Source organism: Ochotona curzoniae, unplaced genomic scaffold (assembly GCF_017591425.1).
Source record: "Ochotona curzoniae isolate NIBS_2020 unplaced genomic scaffold, NIBS_Ocur_1.0 scaffold_4505, whole genome shotgun sequence".
In the NCBI taxonomy this organism is placed as follows: Eukaryota; Metazoa; Chordata; class Mammalia; order Lagomorpha; family Ochotonidae; genus Ochotona; species Ochotona curzoniae.
Window position 1 is genome coordinate 23,239,541 of NW_024467118.1, and position 14,609 is coordinate 23,254,149.

At 43.0% G+C, this 14,609-nt stretch overlaps 1 protein-coding gene across 5 annotated transcripts in view; it reads right to left on the reverse strand.

Annotated features, from left to right (window-relative positions):
- Positions 1–440: 440 nt before the first annotated feature.
- The window catches only part of TMEM156 (transmembrane protein 156), a 32,662-nt gene continuing 18,493 nt past the window's right edge, over positions 441–14,609 (reverse strand). Inside the window, exons 5-7 of one of the 5 annotated variants that reach the window (XM_040966255.1) lie at positions 13,409–13,492; positions 4,547–4,652; positions 441–1,324 (exon numbers count right to left, since the gene is read on the reverse strand). In XM_040966255.1, the coding sequence (XP_040822189.1) occupies position 1,324; positions 4,547–4,652; positions 13,409–13,492 (191 nt within the window). In that variant the 3' untranslated portion in view covers positions 441–1,323. Of the gene's footprint in view, positions 1,325–4,546; positions 4,653–11,130; positions 11,829–13,408; positions 13,493–14,609 lie in introns of those variants that run through there. The other 4 variants (XM_040966252.1, XR_005882244.1, XM_040966254.1 and 1 more) reach the window with 4 other exon arrangements.

The following is a 14,609-nucleotide window of genomic DNA, read 5'->3' on the forward strand; positions in this document are numbered from 1 at the left end:
TCTTTGGCAATAAGGACACTCCTCTCCTCCAGGCTTAGGGAAGGCACCTGCGACCCAAGGGTTCCTGAAGCTGCCTCGCAGGAAGATCAAAAAAGGTTGTTACCTGTTTCAGGGGAGAAATGGCAGGGAGGAGCTGAGTGACCTCCCCCCCCCCCCCCGCCCCACCTTCTGCCACCTCTTCACTTTGCTTCAGCTCACAGTGTTCCATATGGGCCTGGCATTGGGGCCGGCCATTAAGAAGCCCACATCCCCTATTAGAGTGTCTCCATTTGACAGCAGGTTCTGGCTCCTGACTCCAGCTTCCGGCTAATGCACACCCTGGGAGGCAGCCAGGATGGCTCAAGTAGTTGGACTCCTTCCCCAGCTCCCTACCCTCAGTCAGAGAGACCTGGATTGAGTTCCTGGCTTCTGGTTTTAGCCAACATCAGCCCCAATTTTTGCAAACATTAGGGAAATGTACCATTAGATGAAAGATACCTCTTTTTCTCTCAAGTAAATAAACAAAAATGTTAAAGATTTTTTCAAATGGGTTATATTTTGAGGGAGCATGTTTTGAACTTTGCCCTTTGACAAAGCCTCATCCTACAGGTAAACTCTCGAGATCTACTTGGTAACAATGTTAGTTCCACCTTAACTCTGGGAAGGTATTTTCACATTTTTTCACATTAATATCTATCCTGTTATCCAGATGTGCTTGTAATTAATAGCCATATTTACTTTTGGCATCAATGATGGTGATAACAAATACAAAAACCAGTTGACTTTGAAGAAGTCTTTTGCTATTAGACTTAAATATTTTAATTATTTTTATTTCAGCATGTTTGATTTTTTTAAAAAAACATCTTGGCACTCAGAGAAGGAGAGATTTACACAAGCAAACAAAAAATCAACAGATAACACAGACCTTCATCCATAATTTATGAAAATAGAAACAATCCATCTGTATAGGAAAAATAAGTCATCACGTGATCCAGTGAGGCAACAGGTTTCCACGCTTGACTCTGTGGTTGGTTGAAAACCAGGGGTCTTTTCTAAGCTGTTCAGTGATGGGTCAAGACCAGAGGATGCGTCCCTTGCTGTTTCCCTGTGTTTCATCAGCTTGTTTTCCATGACTCACAGCAGCTTCTTGAAAAAAAAAATTCTCCTTCCCTCAATCTCCTGGGGCAAATAAACTCTCTGCACTTGCTGTCATTCACCAACCGGCGTTCCTGCTGCCTGCCTTGCGCCTCCTCGGCTGGACTGGAACATTTACCTGTGTGCTTAGCCCAAAGGAAAACTAAGACTCTTCTCCACCAGGGTTTAGTCCAGAACATCTGAGAGGATTCTGAAGATTTAGAAAACAAATACAATTCACACAAAAATTTTGCAAAAGATTACCTGAACTATAATTGGCATAAAGCAACTTTAGAACCAAGTTTAGAATGTTAAAACTATGTCATGGGGCCAACACTGTGGTGTGGTAGGTTAAGCTACTGTCAACCCACAACAATACTGGCATCCCATACGGGTGCTGGTTCAAGTCATGGCTGCTTCACTTTTTTTTTTTAACACTTATTTATTTTTATTTGAATGGAAGATTTACAGAGACAAGGAGAGACAGAAAGATCTTCCATTGGCTGATCACTCCCTAAATGGCCACAACAGCTTGGGGTTGAGCCAATCTGAAGCCAGGAGCTAGGAGGGAGCTTCCTCTGGATCTCCCCATGGGTACAGGAGCCCAAGGCTTCAGGCCATGCTCCACTGTTTTCCCAGGCCACAAGTAGAGAGCTAGATCAGAACTGGAACAGCTGGGACATGAACTGGCACCCATATGGGATACCAGTGCTTGCTGCCATGCCAATCCCAGCTGCTTTACTTTCAATCTGACTCCCTGCTGATAGGCCTAGGAAAGCAGCGAGATGACCCAAGTGTTTGGACCCCTGCATGTACATATGGGAGATCCAAAAGAAGTTCCTGGCTCTTGACTTCAATCTGGCCCTGTTTATTATGGTCATTTGGAGAGTGAACTAGCAGATGGAAGATACAGATATCTCTCTCTTTCTCCCTTTCTGTATATCTGCCTCTCAACAACAACAAATAATAATAAATAAATATTTTTTTTAAAAAAGCCTCTATGCCATATAAAATAAGCTGTTATATGAAAACACCAAGAACCTGCCCCCTCCCCCAAGTCACTGGCACAGGGCCATTTGCCATGCTACGTCATGCCTTGGCATTCCCAGTAGAACCCTAAGAAGACAGTGTGGTTAGAGAAAAACTGCCCTGCCTGGAAGCTAGGAAACCACAGGAGGCCTGGCTGATGTTCTGCATCTGCTCAATGAAAGCATGGTTGCTCATGCAAATTTCTCTCAACTATCACATTCCATGATCCTAGGAAAGAGACACAGAAGTCTACATTCTAGCTCCCTCAACAGATGCTTAAATGTGAGGCATCATGCCTTCCACCGAGGGATCCCTCTCATTATGCCCATCTGGTCCCCCAGGAATACCTTTATCTTGTTATTTGTCCCTCTTTATTGGTCTTGGGTTCTGCTGCTCTGATTCCTCTATGGAGCACACTGCTATTTGTATCAGTGCGTAAAAGAGCTCTAAATACGCAACATGTGTCCAAGAAGCATCTGATGGGTGCCCAATGTAGAACGTCTCACTGGTCAAGCTGCACCACCCAAGAATATCAGACATGATAACCAGCAATATTTCCTGAACACATTTTTGTGACTCTGTGCTGTATTCTTTCTGGAAATTTCTGAGCCAATTGCACACTCTACTTGCCCTAAGACCCCAGCAAGAAAACCCAACTCCCTTCTATCATGCACTCAGAGGTAGATCTTGGTTGCTACTAAGTCTCAGTATGGTGTGTTAAGCTATCTCTGTGCTGGTTCTTTGGGTTCCCTGCACAGATCAGCTCTCTACTGTTTCTAGCCTACTTGGATCTGGGAGCCAAATTCCATGTGGGCTCTATTGCCCTCTGGCTGTGGTTGATCTTGGCCATTAGGGAATCCTAGCTGGTTAGAGAAAGGGCAGACAGTTGGGATGTTCATCTCCCCTTTCAGGGCAGCCACATGTTCCTTCATTCACCTTACCATTCTGCATGGGTGTTGGGCGGGGAGTGGGGAGTCAGCCTGAGTCACTGTTTCATTGGTTCCTTTCCTTGTAGTCTGTGAACAATGGCAATGTCTCAGCATTGCTACATCCAGAGTGCCGCACTCTCCTCTGGGGTTTCCATATCCTGCCTGCACAGGCCCTTGAATAAATGCTTCTCCTATGCTTCAGTTGGAGAGGTGAGTGTTCAGTACAGCGGTTAAGTTGCCACTTGGGACACTGCATACCCTATCGGAGTGGCTGGTTTGAGTCCCAGCTATACCACTTTTTTTTTGTTTGCTTTGTTTTGAGATTTATTTAAAAGGTTGATTGCCCTGTTTTCGTCCTCTTCCCTGTTAGTCATGTTACCCTGGGCGAGGGTTATGCTGAAGGTACTTTAACATGACACTTTTTTTAAAATGAATTCTTGGTGGAATGAATGAAAATCATTTTTAAGACATTTCTGCCACTGTTTCAGATTGAAATGCATGGAAATAATGTGCACTAACCTAGGTGATTGAATGTTTAAAAAATTAGAGAAGTTGTTTATTTCAGTAATTTGGAGTGACTCAGTTCTGTTTACAGATCTGATTCTCCATTTGTCATGTTCTGACTAAGTTATACATCAGTCCCAGTGTAACAAATGAAGAGGTTAGAAAACAATTATTATATTTCCTTTTTAAAGATTTATTTATTTCTATTTGAAAAGCAGAGTTACAGAGAGGATAAACAGAGAGAGAGAGAGAATCTTCCATCCATTGGTCTACTCCCCAAGTGGCTGCGAAGGCCGGAGCTGAGCCTGTGTGGAGACAGGAGCTTCCTCCAGGTCTCCCATGTGGGTGCAGGGGTCCAAGAACTTAAGTCATCCTCTGCTGCATATCCAGGCCAAAAGCAGCGAGCTGGGTTGAAAATATAGCAGCCGAGACTCAAACCTGCAGCCATGTAGGATGTTGAAGCTTTAGCTTACTGTGCCATGGCACCTGCACCAAGAATGATTATATTTCATCTCATCTGATTCATACATCAAGCTCCTCACATTCTCCTCCCTTACGCAGAAAGCAGTGTAGTTTTTTGAGGGGTTTGGGTCATATAGCCCAGACATGAAGTTGCCCAGGAGCCCGTGGATCTGACTCCCAACTTTAGCTCCTGATTGCAGGGTCCCGTCCTTCTAGAACCTGGCAAATAGTGGTGCCGGTGCCAGTCACTGGGTTCCTGCCAACTGCATGGGAAACCTGGATTGGCATCTCAGCTTCTGGCTCCCAGGGAGTGGAACAGTTGGTGAGAGCTTTCAGTTACAATCTGTCTCTCTCTCTCTCTCTCTCTCTCAAGCCATCTAATAAGATATTATCAACACATTAAAGAGAAATACAGTTTGGTATAAACTGTACCTCCTTAAATCTACACATGTTACACATGTTTGCAAGGAGTGAAGTCAGATAGTCAGAAAAGCTGAGTCACCACTCACCACGTACAATTAAGGTCTTCCAGATGTGCTGTGGTAGCAACTTCCAGCTCTGGTATTGAGGGAAGTATTTCCTTGACCTGAACCGAGCAATGGCCTTGCATGGTCTCTGTGGTAAAAGGAGAGCTGTGTTAGTGTTTACTCAACAGCAATGCAGACAGAAGTACAGGACGGCCTAATGTAGTCAGCCTAGTGTGAACCATGCCCATAGTGAAAGGATTTGGACAATTGCTTTTTTATTTCCAAAAATTTATTATTTTTATTTGAAATGCAGATTTTACACAATGAGATGGAGAGACAAAAAGAGGTCTTCTGTCCACTGGTTCACTCCCTAAATGGCAGTAAAAGCCAGAGCTGAGTTGATCCAAAGCCAGGAGCCAGGATCTTCTTCTGGGTCTCCCACATGGGTGTAGGGCCCCAAGACTTTGGGCCATCCCCTACTGCTTTCCCAGGCCATAAGCAGAGAGGTGGATGGGAAGTGGAGCAGTTGGAATGCACACTGGTGCCCATATGGGACCATGGCGCTTGCAAGGGGACAATTGGTCAGTTAAGCCATTGCGCCTGGACCACCTTCATCCAAAGTGCCCAGAGCAATAGCCTAGTGGCTAAATCTTCATTTTGCATCTTCCAGAATCCCATATGGGCGCTATTCTTATCCCAGTTGCTCCGTTTTCCATCTAGCTCCCTGCTTGTGGCCTGGGAAGGCATTGGAGGATAACCCAAAGCTTTAGGACCCACCACCCACATGGGAGACCCAGAAGAAGGTCCTGGCTCTTGGCTTCAGATTGGCTCAGCTCTTGCCATTGTGGCCATTTGTCAAATGAACTAGCAGATGCAAGGTCTTTCTGTCTATAAGTATGCCTTTCCAGTAAAAAGAAATAAAGAAATAAATCGTTTTAAAAAAATACCGAAAGAGCCTATTCGTGAGACTACACAATTATCAAAGGCATTGAATGATCCTTTGAATTGGAAAGTCAAATGGCTCATCATTTGCTTACTCATTCAGCTAGAGGATGTTTTATAGCATGATCCAACCATAATTTACAGTAGGAAGCTATTACCTGTCAAGATGATGGTTGGGCTGCGACAACTCTCCAGTGGCACATTCTCTGCCATTTCTCTTGCTACTCAAAGTCATGTAACTCACATGCTGATAGCAAAACCTCTAAAATATTGATAAAATTGTAAAAGGTAGGATATATGTCATTTTAATATCCCCAGAATAGCTACAATAAGTGGAATTTTTTTTTATAGTTCTTCTTCGGGAAATAGTTTCTTTCAAATGATATTAATTCAACAACATCTGTGAAGGCCACAGCAGCCGTCAGAAATATTTGAAAACATCACAGAAGTCTTCTCGTGAATTTGTCAAATTCCTGAACCCAATATTTCTTTGACATTTTTTTTTTCAGGGATCTCAGAAGCATCTTAAAAATTTAAAAGACTTTTGATGTGAATTTTGACCTGATTGATTCTAGTGAACAAAATGGATTTTCAGCAGTAGAAACTTTGATTAAAAAATAAAACTCCATGCCTCATGTTCTCAAAGTCCCATCACACTGACCCTGACAACATCCTACCTGCCCTTCATGCATCCTCTTTTTCATTTTATGAAAGATTGCTGCCACTTTTCAAAGGCACTTTGTATCTGTGACGTCTGGCGTCTAACCTTGATTCATTTTTCCAAGGTAGTTTTTGATTCCCACCAAGCCACAGAAACTGGCAGTGTTTGTGTCGCTTCATTCTCGATGATTCTCCTGTCACAGGTGAGGTATATTTTCTATCTCAAGGGCATCTGGGACCCTTTCTTACCCTTGCCAGCCTTTTTCAGCTGCTAAGGGAATATTTGCATCAACTTTTTTAATATTCTTATCTCTCAAACTATTTGTTCAGCTCTGTTTGACTTGGTTATTAAATTGGAAAATCAAAAACAGCTGAAATCAAAACCAGGAAGAATAGACAGTATTAGGCAATCATGTAATAAGTATCCCCCAGGGCCTTCCACTTCACCAATAGTGGAGTTACCCAATTTTGCTGGATATAAGGAATATGATACTGTCCTCTCACACTTATCATGATCAGAACACAGTCATTTTCCAAAAACAATTACCAGGGCCAGTGTTGTAGCATAGTAAGTAAAGCTGCTGCCTGCAACACTGGCATTCCATATGGGCGTCAGTTTGTGTTCTAACTGCTCCCCCCCCCCTTTTTTTTTAAAGATATATTTTATTTGATCTAGATCCCTGTTAATGGCCTGGGAAGAGCAGTGGAAAATGATCCAAGTCCTCGGACCCCTGCTACCTAAGTAGGAGACCCAAAGAAAGCTTCTGGCCTCTGACTTCCGCCTGGCCCAGTCCTGGCTACTAGGGCCGTGTTCAGTAGATGTTAGATCTCTGTCTCTGTGTTCAGTCATGCTCTTTTTGTAACTCCAACTTCCAAAGAAATCAATAAATCTTGAAAGAGAAAAACAATTATTCCCATGCCAAAAGCCTGGTAAATGTTGAAAATCTCCCATGAAATGAGCCAACTACTCCTGAAGTCCCAAGCTCTGTGGCGAACGAATGAATTTTCAGATCAAGCAACACGGGGACTGATGTGATTTCCCACATGGTTCTAAGAAAAGAGAGAGTGTGTGTTTGCTGTCAGGATTATTTTTACAAGGAAACGGGTTAAGAGACGGTAAGTGATCAAGCCAAGTCTTGAAGTTCATCAGGCTTCCTCTTGTATAATACAAATCTTGTGGTAGAGGATGTACAGGAAGCAGCAAGCACTCAAAACCAGCAAAGAACAAACTGGGAATCCATGACTCACATTCTGATTGCACTGTTGCAATTAAGGCTAAATAATCTCAGAGATCTTAGGGGCTTGGATTTGGCCAATAATCAACACAGGGTCCATGCTATGAAAGAACTGTCAGAGTCTATATTGCTCTCCATTATCTCACTCCTGCTAAACTAAGACATTGATTGGCTGGCCTTCAGGGTTTATGCACCTGCTATGAGTTGGATTACACAATGCATTATTTCTGATTTTTGATGTCCTAGCCCTGCGGGAGGCACAGTCCACTAGACAGGGTTATGTGAGTCACCTGTGGATCCAAGTGGCCCATCCTGGTTGGCCCCTGGCCTCACCCACATGTTCCCTTCAAAGATTCTGCAGTGGGTGCCGGCTGGCCCCTGCACCCCTGCAGTCACAACCCTGTGGCTTTGGCAAAGCTGGCATGGCTGCCCTGTGGCTAAACAGAGAGGAGCAATTGGGATAAAGGTGTGTTTGATGACCCCTTAAAGGAAGAGGAAGCACCACCAAAGGCAAATGGAATATTTTTCCCAGGGCCTTTGGTTGTTGGGGGAAAGGGGACTGTGGGGCTCATCTGGGTGCCCAGCAGGGCAAGGCTTGGTAGAATGATGCCCCCTCTGTTCTTCCTCTTCTTTAAATTTTGAGAGTTTCAGCCATCATGGCTGATCATGCTGACAATGGCAGTGAACCTCTACACTGTAACCCACAAAGGACTTGGTTTCCTTGCAAGAGCATCTTCAAACCTGAGGCCATTCAGATTAATCTGCAGGACACCAGGGACACAAGAGCTGCTGACCTTTTCAGCTGGTCCGTTGAGTCTTACTCGTTTCTTTCTAACCTGGCTTTAGAAGCAAATTTCTGTCCTGGCTGTCTCTTCTCATTGCTGCGGGAATGCGGAAAGCAAAGATCACTAGCACATCTCCTAGACACGTGAGAACCTTGGCACTTCTCTGCAGGCCTGAGATAGCTGGTAGCCTTTAAGGGCTCATGGAACACAGGTTGGCAGCTTAAAATAGATTTCTGTTATTCACGGTGCCAGCTCCCTGCACGTACACAGTTCCATCTGTTCAAATTCACGGAGGTCCACAGGCAACTCTGTGGCTCCAGATCTGGCCAATGTGAAAATCAAATGAGGATAGGAGACAAGTGACTGCAAGATTAGCTAGCATTAATGACTAAGAGGAAAAGGGGGAAAAAAAAGCATGCTGGACTGGCACTTAGTGACATGGTGAGCCATGAGTTCCTGCCAATCACACTGCAGGAAATGAACCAAAAATGAGCCAGATGACTGGTTAATCATTTTCCTTTCGTTGATTTGCATAGGCATTATCCAAAGCTAGAGGCTAGGGAAATTTGGCAGGCATTATTTCAACAGAGTCACTCAAGAGTCCTGTTTCCTTGGCCAGCACTTACTGTGTACCTTACCCTCAGGTGTGAGGGCAGGTGCTGCAAAATATTCATGAACTATAAAGTCAAAAGATGAGCTTGTTTCATTGCAAAAAAAAAAAAAAATTGAAATTGATGCCTATGAAGGGCCTTGAAACAGCTATGGAAATTGTGTATTGTGAAAAAATTCACTAAAATACTCTTTAATTGCACTTTTCCATGAGAGTTTTGAAGTGCCCTCATATATACACTAGGCTCTGATCTGCGGGCGGAGGGACAAGTATTGTCATTGAATGTCCTTGACCTCAAGGAGCTTACTGGCTGGTGGCCAAGAGAGCAATCAAATCATAATTCAAAAATATCAGAAGTCCTTTATCTAGAGCTGATATTTCATCATGTTTATAATTTTCTAATAGCCATGATAGCTGCTGCCGAGAGAGACTGTTGGTGTTTCAAGGATGTACTAAGGCGGATGGCCCCAGTCCTGGAGGGAGTATTGGTTCAGCCAAGTTCAGACGGCCAGGGTACAGCTATCTAGCCCAAGTCAGTGTGAGAGGAAGGCCTGTGTAGGGATGGCAAGGGAACAGGGCAGTTCTGGGAAGAATGAAGAAGCTCGCTGTGCTTGTCTCTCATCTCTGCTTCCTCCAGACCTGGTACAGACGGCTGTCACGTAAAGGAGGTCCACGAATGGGCAGAGTGCATCATCCTATTCCCGCCCACATCTGCTTCACACTCGGGCAAATTTTCCTGCACGTCTTCCTCTGCATTTTGATCTCCTCTGTAACCAAGCAGATGGCTGTAACCTTTCCTGCTTTAGGAACCAAATCTGTGTTTGGAGAGTCGTAAATATCACAGTTAAGCAAGTAAAAAATTTTCATGTTATCTTGCTTGGTTGCAAAACATCTGGCACCAGTTATGTGTCTTTGCTTCAGCAGGAAATTGAAACCTGCTTAGTCTTTATTATACTGATGATAAATATGTTACACATTGTAATTTTATATTGCCATTACTTTTATTTGGGGGGTAATAGAAATGACTGAGTCAGCCCCTTACTTTTTTGACATTCAGTAATTTTCTTTCGCAATAAAATCACACCTCCTTTGCTTTATGCTCCCTCAAAACCTGCCTACCTTCACTGCAAACATTTCAACATAGGTGGAAATGTTCCTTTGCAGCAACACATGTTGTCTCAGGGAAACAGCTAGTCTTATGTAGAGAACGTATTTCAGCTTCTAGCATCTGATGTGAAAGAGCAAGGGGACATGATTTTTTACTTAAGCCAGTAGAACCCCAGTCCATTTTTTCCTGTAAGTGATGTGTTACATTAGACAGAACTGAATTTGAGTCTGCTGGGAGCCAGCTGTGGACCTGTTACTTAAACTCTGTGGCTTCAGTTCTCCCATGAGGAATAATAATAATAATAAAGTTTTTATGAAACAGAAAAGATGCGAAGATGCTTAAGGAGACACTAGCTTCCTTGGTGCTGAGGCAACCACGGGCAGAATCTCCTAAGGAAGAGTGCCAGGATGGCAGGGCTGTGCCAAGGTGTGTGCTGCTGAATCACCAATGCTTGGCATAAGGGGAGGCCCACAATCAGGGCTTAGTAATTGGATATGTAAGGATTAAGAGCAACAAGGTCTTGGAGAATTTACTACTTTTCATGAACACAGAAGGGAGCCACAAAATGACCTTTCACCAACCCATGCATCAGAAGTGAATGGAAGCTTCAATGCTGCAAACCTGATTTGTAGGTATTGATTCATTGGCTGTATCTAGCCCATGACATCTCAGAGCTAATCTCGAGTATTTAACAAGTCAGAGGGGCAGACATTTCCTCTCGGCTCCCTGGTACCTAGCAGACCAATCTTACGACTTATACTTAGTCTGTTGCATGTTCTTGCCTGGGATGCTCAATCCCACCCAAAATGGCAATACTTTGGTTATAGGAGCCCAATGGTAGCCTGCATAGATGAGAGGAGTGGCTCTGGCAGGGACATTCTTACCAGACTATTTGCACAGTGCAAATAGTCTTGGCCCGTGCTCTTGGCCCCCTAACTCTTGTAGCTTGTCCTCTCTTCAGGAAAATCCCTAAGGTGCCTATTACTTCTATGGGTTGTCTACTGGCTTCCCATTAGATTTTCTTTCTACAGTCAACCAAGTTGGTTTCAATTTCAAGTCCTATTCCACTCATGCCGTTTGCCACCATGGTCAACCCATTAAACATTGTCTATAGGGATACAATTAAAGGTTGCTTTTGAATAGTTCTCAAAATCGGTTCTTCAAAATGGCCAACAGTTTTCTTTGTTCTTTATATCCTTAGCAGGTTCATAAAGTGTGTTCTCTGTTCTTCAATGAAGGGAAAGTCTGTTCCCTCTAATTACTCTGTTTCCTCATTTGTTTTTACCTTTTCTAGTCCCTAGAATTCATTTCTTGTTAGTCTACTATTTTTACTCTTACACCCTTTCCGGTTTAGGGTTGGTGAGGTTCAATAACCTTTGATCAGGCAGGAACTGAATACCAGATGTCACATCGGGGACAAAGATATAAAATGAACAAGACACAGTCAGCCCCTGTGTGAGTAGTTTCACAGTTCAGTAGGATGTAAAATAGTTACTGCCAAGATAGGTAACCCAAACCATCATGTTTATCAAAGCAAAGATGGAAACAGTAGGGGCATAGAAAGCACTGGGATTTGATTCTGTATGACACCTCTCTTGCAGAATGAATAAACATCTTTTGCAGGGCAGCAGCTTAGCTGTGTGTGTGTGTGTGTGTGTGTGTGTGTGAGAGAGAGAGAGAGAGAGAGAGAGAGAGAGAGAGAGAGAGAGAGAGAGATCCTACTTTAGAATACATGAGCAAGTGGAAAGACTCAGGAATGCTCAGCTAGTGTCAATGACAAGCTGGATGTTGAATGTAACACAGACTCACAGCTTCTTTGAACAGCATTTCTTTTCACTCATGTTCCTGCATTTCCAGGGAACCAGGGTGGCACATTTGTTACATTCTCACCACTGCCCATAATCCATCATTACAAAGAGGAGCCTTCCAAACAGCACTCAGGGGAAACATTATTTCCTCTCCGTTTCTCTCCCATAAAGAGCAACTAAGAATGGAGAAAGAATTGCATTTCGATTAAAGGAATACAAGGAAGGGAGAATCTGCTTCTTTCCTTTTTGAGATAATAAGCCTCAAAAGAATCTTGGATTTTTTTTTAAAGGCCATCACCCTAAGCTGTACATTAGTGTGAATACCTGGCAATAAAGCCAGAGGATTTTCAGTGAGTACTATTAAAGAGAAAGATGGCTGAGACAGGTTTCCTAAGGGAGGTTGGACTTGTGGTTAGCTAGCACTTAAAATTTGTGTTTCCTCCAATTGTATGGTTGACAGGAGAACCATTAACTTCTCAGACAAGACTGCAATGCTCAAAATTACAACTCAAAAACAAATGACCAAGAGTCCTAAAAAACCCAGCAGAACTAGTTTAAAATAATTCTGGCCTATACACAAGTAAGGGGAAAAGACAGAGAAAAAAAAAAACCTATGTTCTCCAATTAAGGTAGTTTTTTCGTTTGAAAAAAAAATTGCCTCTTCTCTATTGTTATCAAACAAAATTTTTATTGATCATATATTTCCATCAAATCACCCCGTGTGTAATTGCTATCCAATAATTACTTAGCCAATGCTTATTAGGAGCCCTGGCTTAATTTGTAATGTGACTGCCAAGATCAAGTGGAAAGCTTGAAATTTTTATATTTAAGCTCTTTAGGTTAGTCTAATTCTTCTTCTAACTAGGGATCTGAGTAGCTGCTAATTTAAGGAGTTCACAACACCCTCAGTCACATAGTTTCTAATAAACACTGGGTGAAGGTCCCTGCAGCTGCAGGTGCAGCTGTTGGGGGGGGGGGGTCTGAGTGCTCGTGGGGGTTCCTTTTATTTTTGCAAACTTTACGTGCCAGATTTGGAGCTTCCTTACAAACCTCTCACCAAATCAGAAGGGGCCTCTTCCCCAGCTGCAGACACAGGACTTCACTAATTTTTTTCCCCTAATTTTGTGACTTTCATCAAGTCGAGGACAGTTCTTCCCTTTGAGGGAGATGAGGGCTTTGCTGCATCACATTTTCCCTCTCTTCCTTTTTAAATGTGACTTGACAGCTTGAATACAAAAGGAGGCTAGGCCATTAGAAAGAGAGGAGACCACAGCCTGTGAGGCTGCTCTAATTAGAATCCTCCTGTTCCATGCCTGCTTCCAACAGCGGACAGGGGGCTTTTTAATTGGGGCTATTAAAAGTTCTTTTTTGCACAATGACACCCTCCCTGAAGTGAAGGCTCCCGGGAAAGAGCCCTGCCCACTCTGCAATTACTCCTTGCAGTTCTGAGGAATAATGGTATCTTGTCTCATTTTAAAGTGAATCTGAGGTTTCTTCCCCCTTGCCTTCTCTCCCCTGCCTACTCAGACGAATTGCTTCTTGCCAATTAAGCAAACTTTCCATTATTTAAAGAGGCAGTTTTGATCGCAACTGTCCCCTGATAATAAGACATATAAAGCAGGGGTGCATTTGCCTGTGGCTCTTTTATTCCACAGACAAGGCTCATTTGCATGAGCTTGGATCCTGAATCAGGAGTTTCCTCTGCGGTGAGATGGCACAGTTTTGGCATTCCCTGCTAGCATGCCCCAGGACTCACCTGAAATAACCCGTACATTCAGTACTCTCAGTTTCTCGGAATCTCTTTCCCTTAAGAGAACAGATGCAGGCTTGTATTTATGACCTGTTTCAAGAAAAGAAACTAAATATTTAGATGATAAATAAGCACATGCTTAACATATATTCCCCAAGTTGATTCCGAGGACGACCAAGGAGAATGGGCCTTTCATTCACAACGGGACCTGGGCCAGCAGGACACAGAGAGCTCTCGGTGGGAAGTTATTTTTCACTGTACAGGTTCCATTTCCAAACAAAGGCTTCTCCGCTGTCCAAATGCCATCATGCCACCTCCTCTAACAAATGGCACCAGCTCTTACATACATTATAAATACAGACATGGTATATAGGATATTTAATGTGTACTTAATATTTATTGTCCTAAGTGATGTGACATTTCTTATTACTTTATAGGCTTAGATTTGCAAGTCAAGGCTCTGAGAGCCACTAAATCTGTCACTTGGGTAGATACTCATAAGAATGTAATGTGACTCCTTGCTACTGCCCTTGTTCTAGACATTTTCCCCATCTTGTACCTACCTGTCCTTTCCAAACACATATTCATGGAAATGGACAAGAGAGTGCATGATTGTGTTCTATTTGAAAATAGCATTTACTTAAAACAAAACCATTTTTAAAGTTACACGAGAGGCTTAGTTCTGATATCTTCCATGCTATATAGCTGTGGAAAACACTCTAAGTCACAAGTTTTTGTTTTGTTTTTTCTTCTCTAAAATGACAATATACTTGTGCACCCTGAGTACCTAATAGAAACAGTTATTCTACAAATACACAGCATGGTTGAGATTACTAAGTCCTGCTCTAGTGTCTTGATTACTAAAGTGCCAGTGGCAATTTTGATATAAAACAGCTCCCAGAAATATCAGCCACAAATAGTCAACAGAATGACTGGCACCTTTTCTCAGAATGAGAGGCATTCACAGTTGTACCTGCCAACATGATGGGCACATCCTTGCCTCGTGAAGAACAGGAGAGCTTTGGGACCTAATACAAACACCACAGTGCTACTAGTCCTTATTGAAAACTAGCTGTACATGAGGGACTACATTGAACTTCTTAAGTAATCCCTTTCATTCACTCCTTCTCTCAATCTCGCATCATGATGGAAGGAGTTTCCTTGCTCTACAGAGAACAACTAGGTTTGGCTAAAATCAATAAATGCT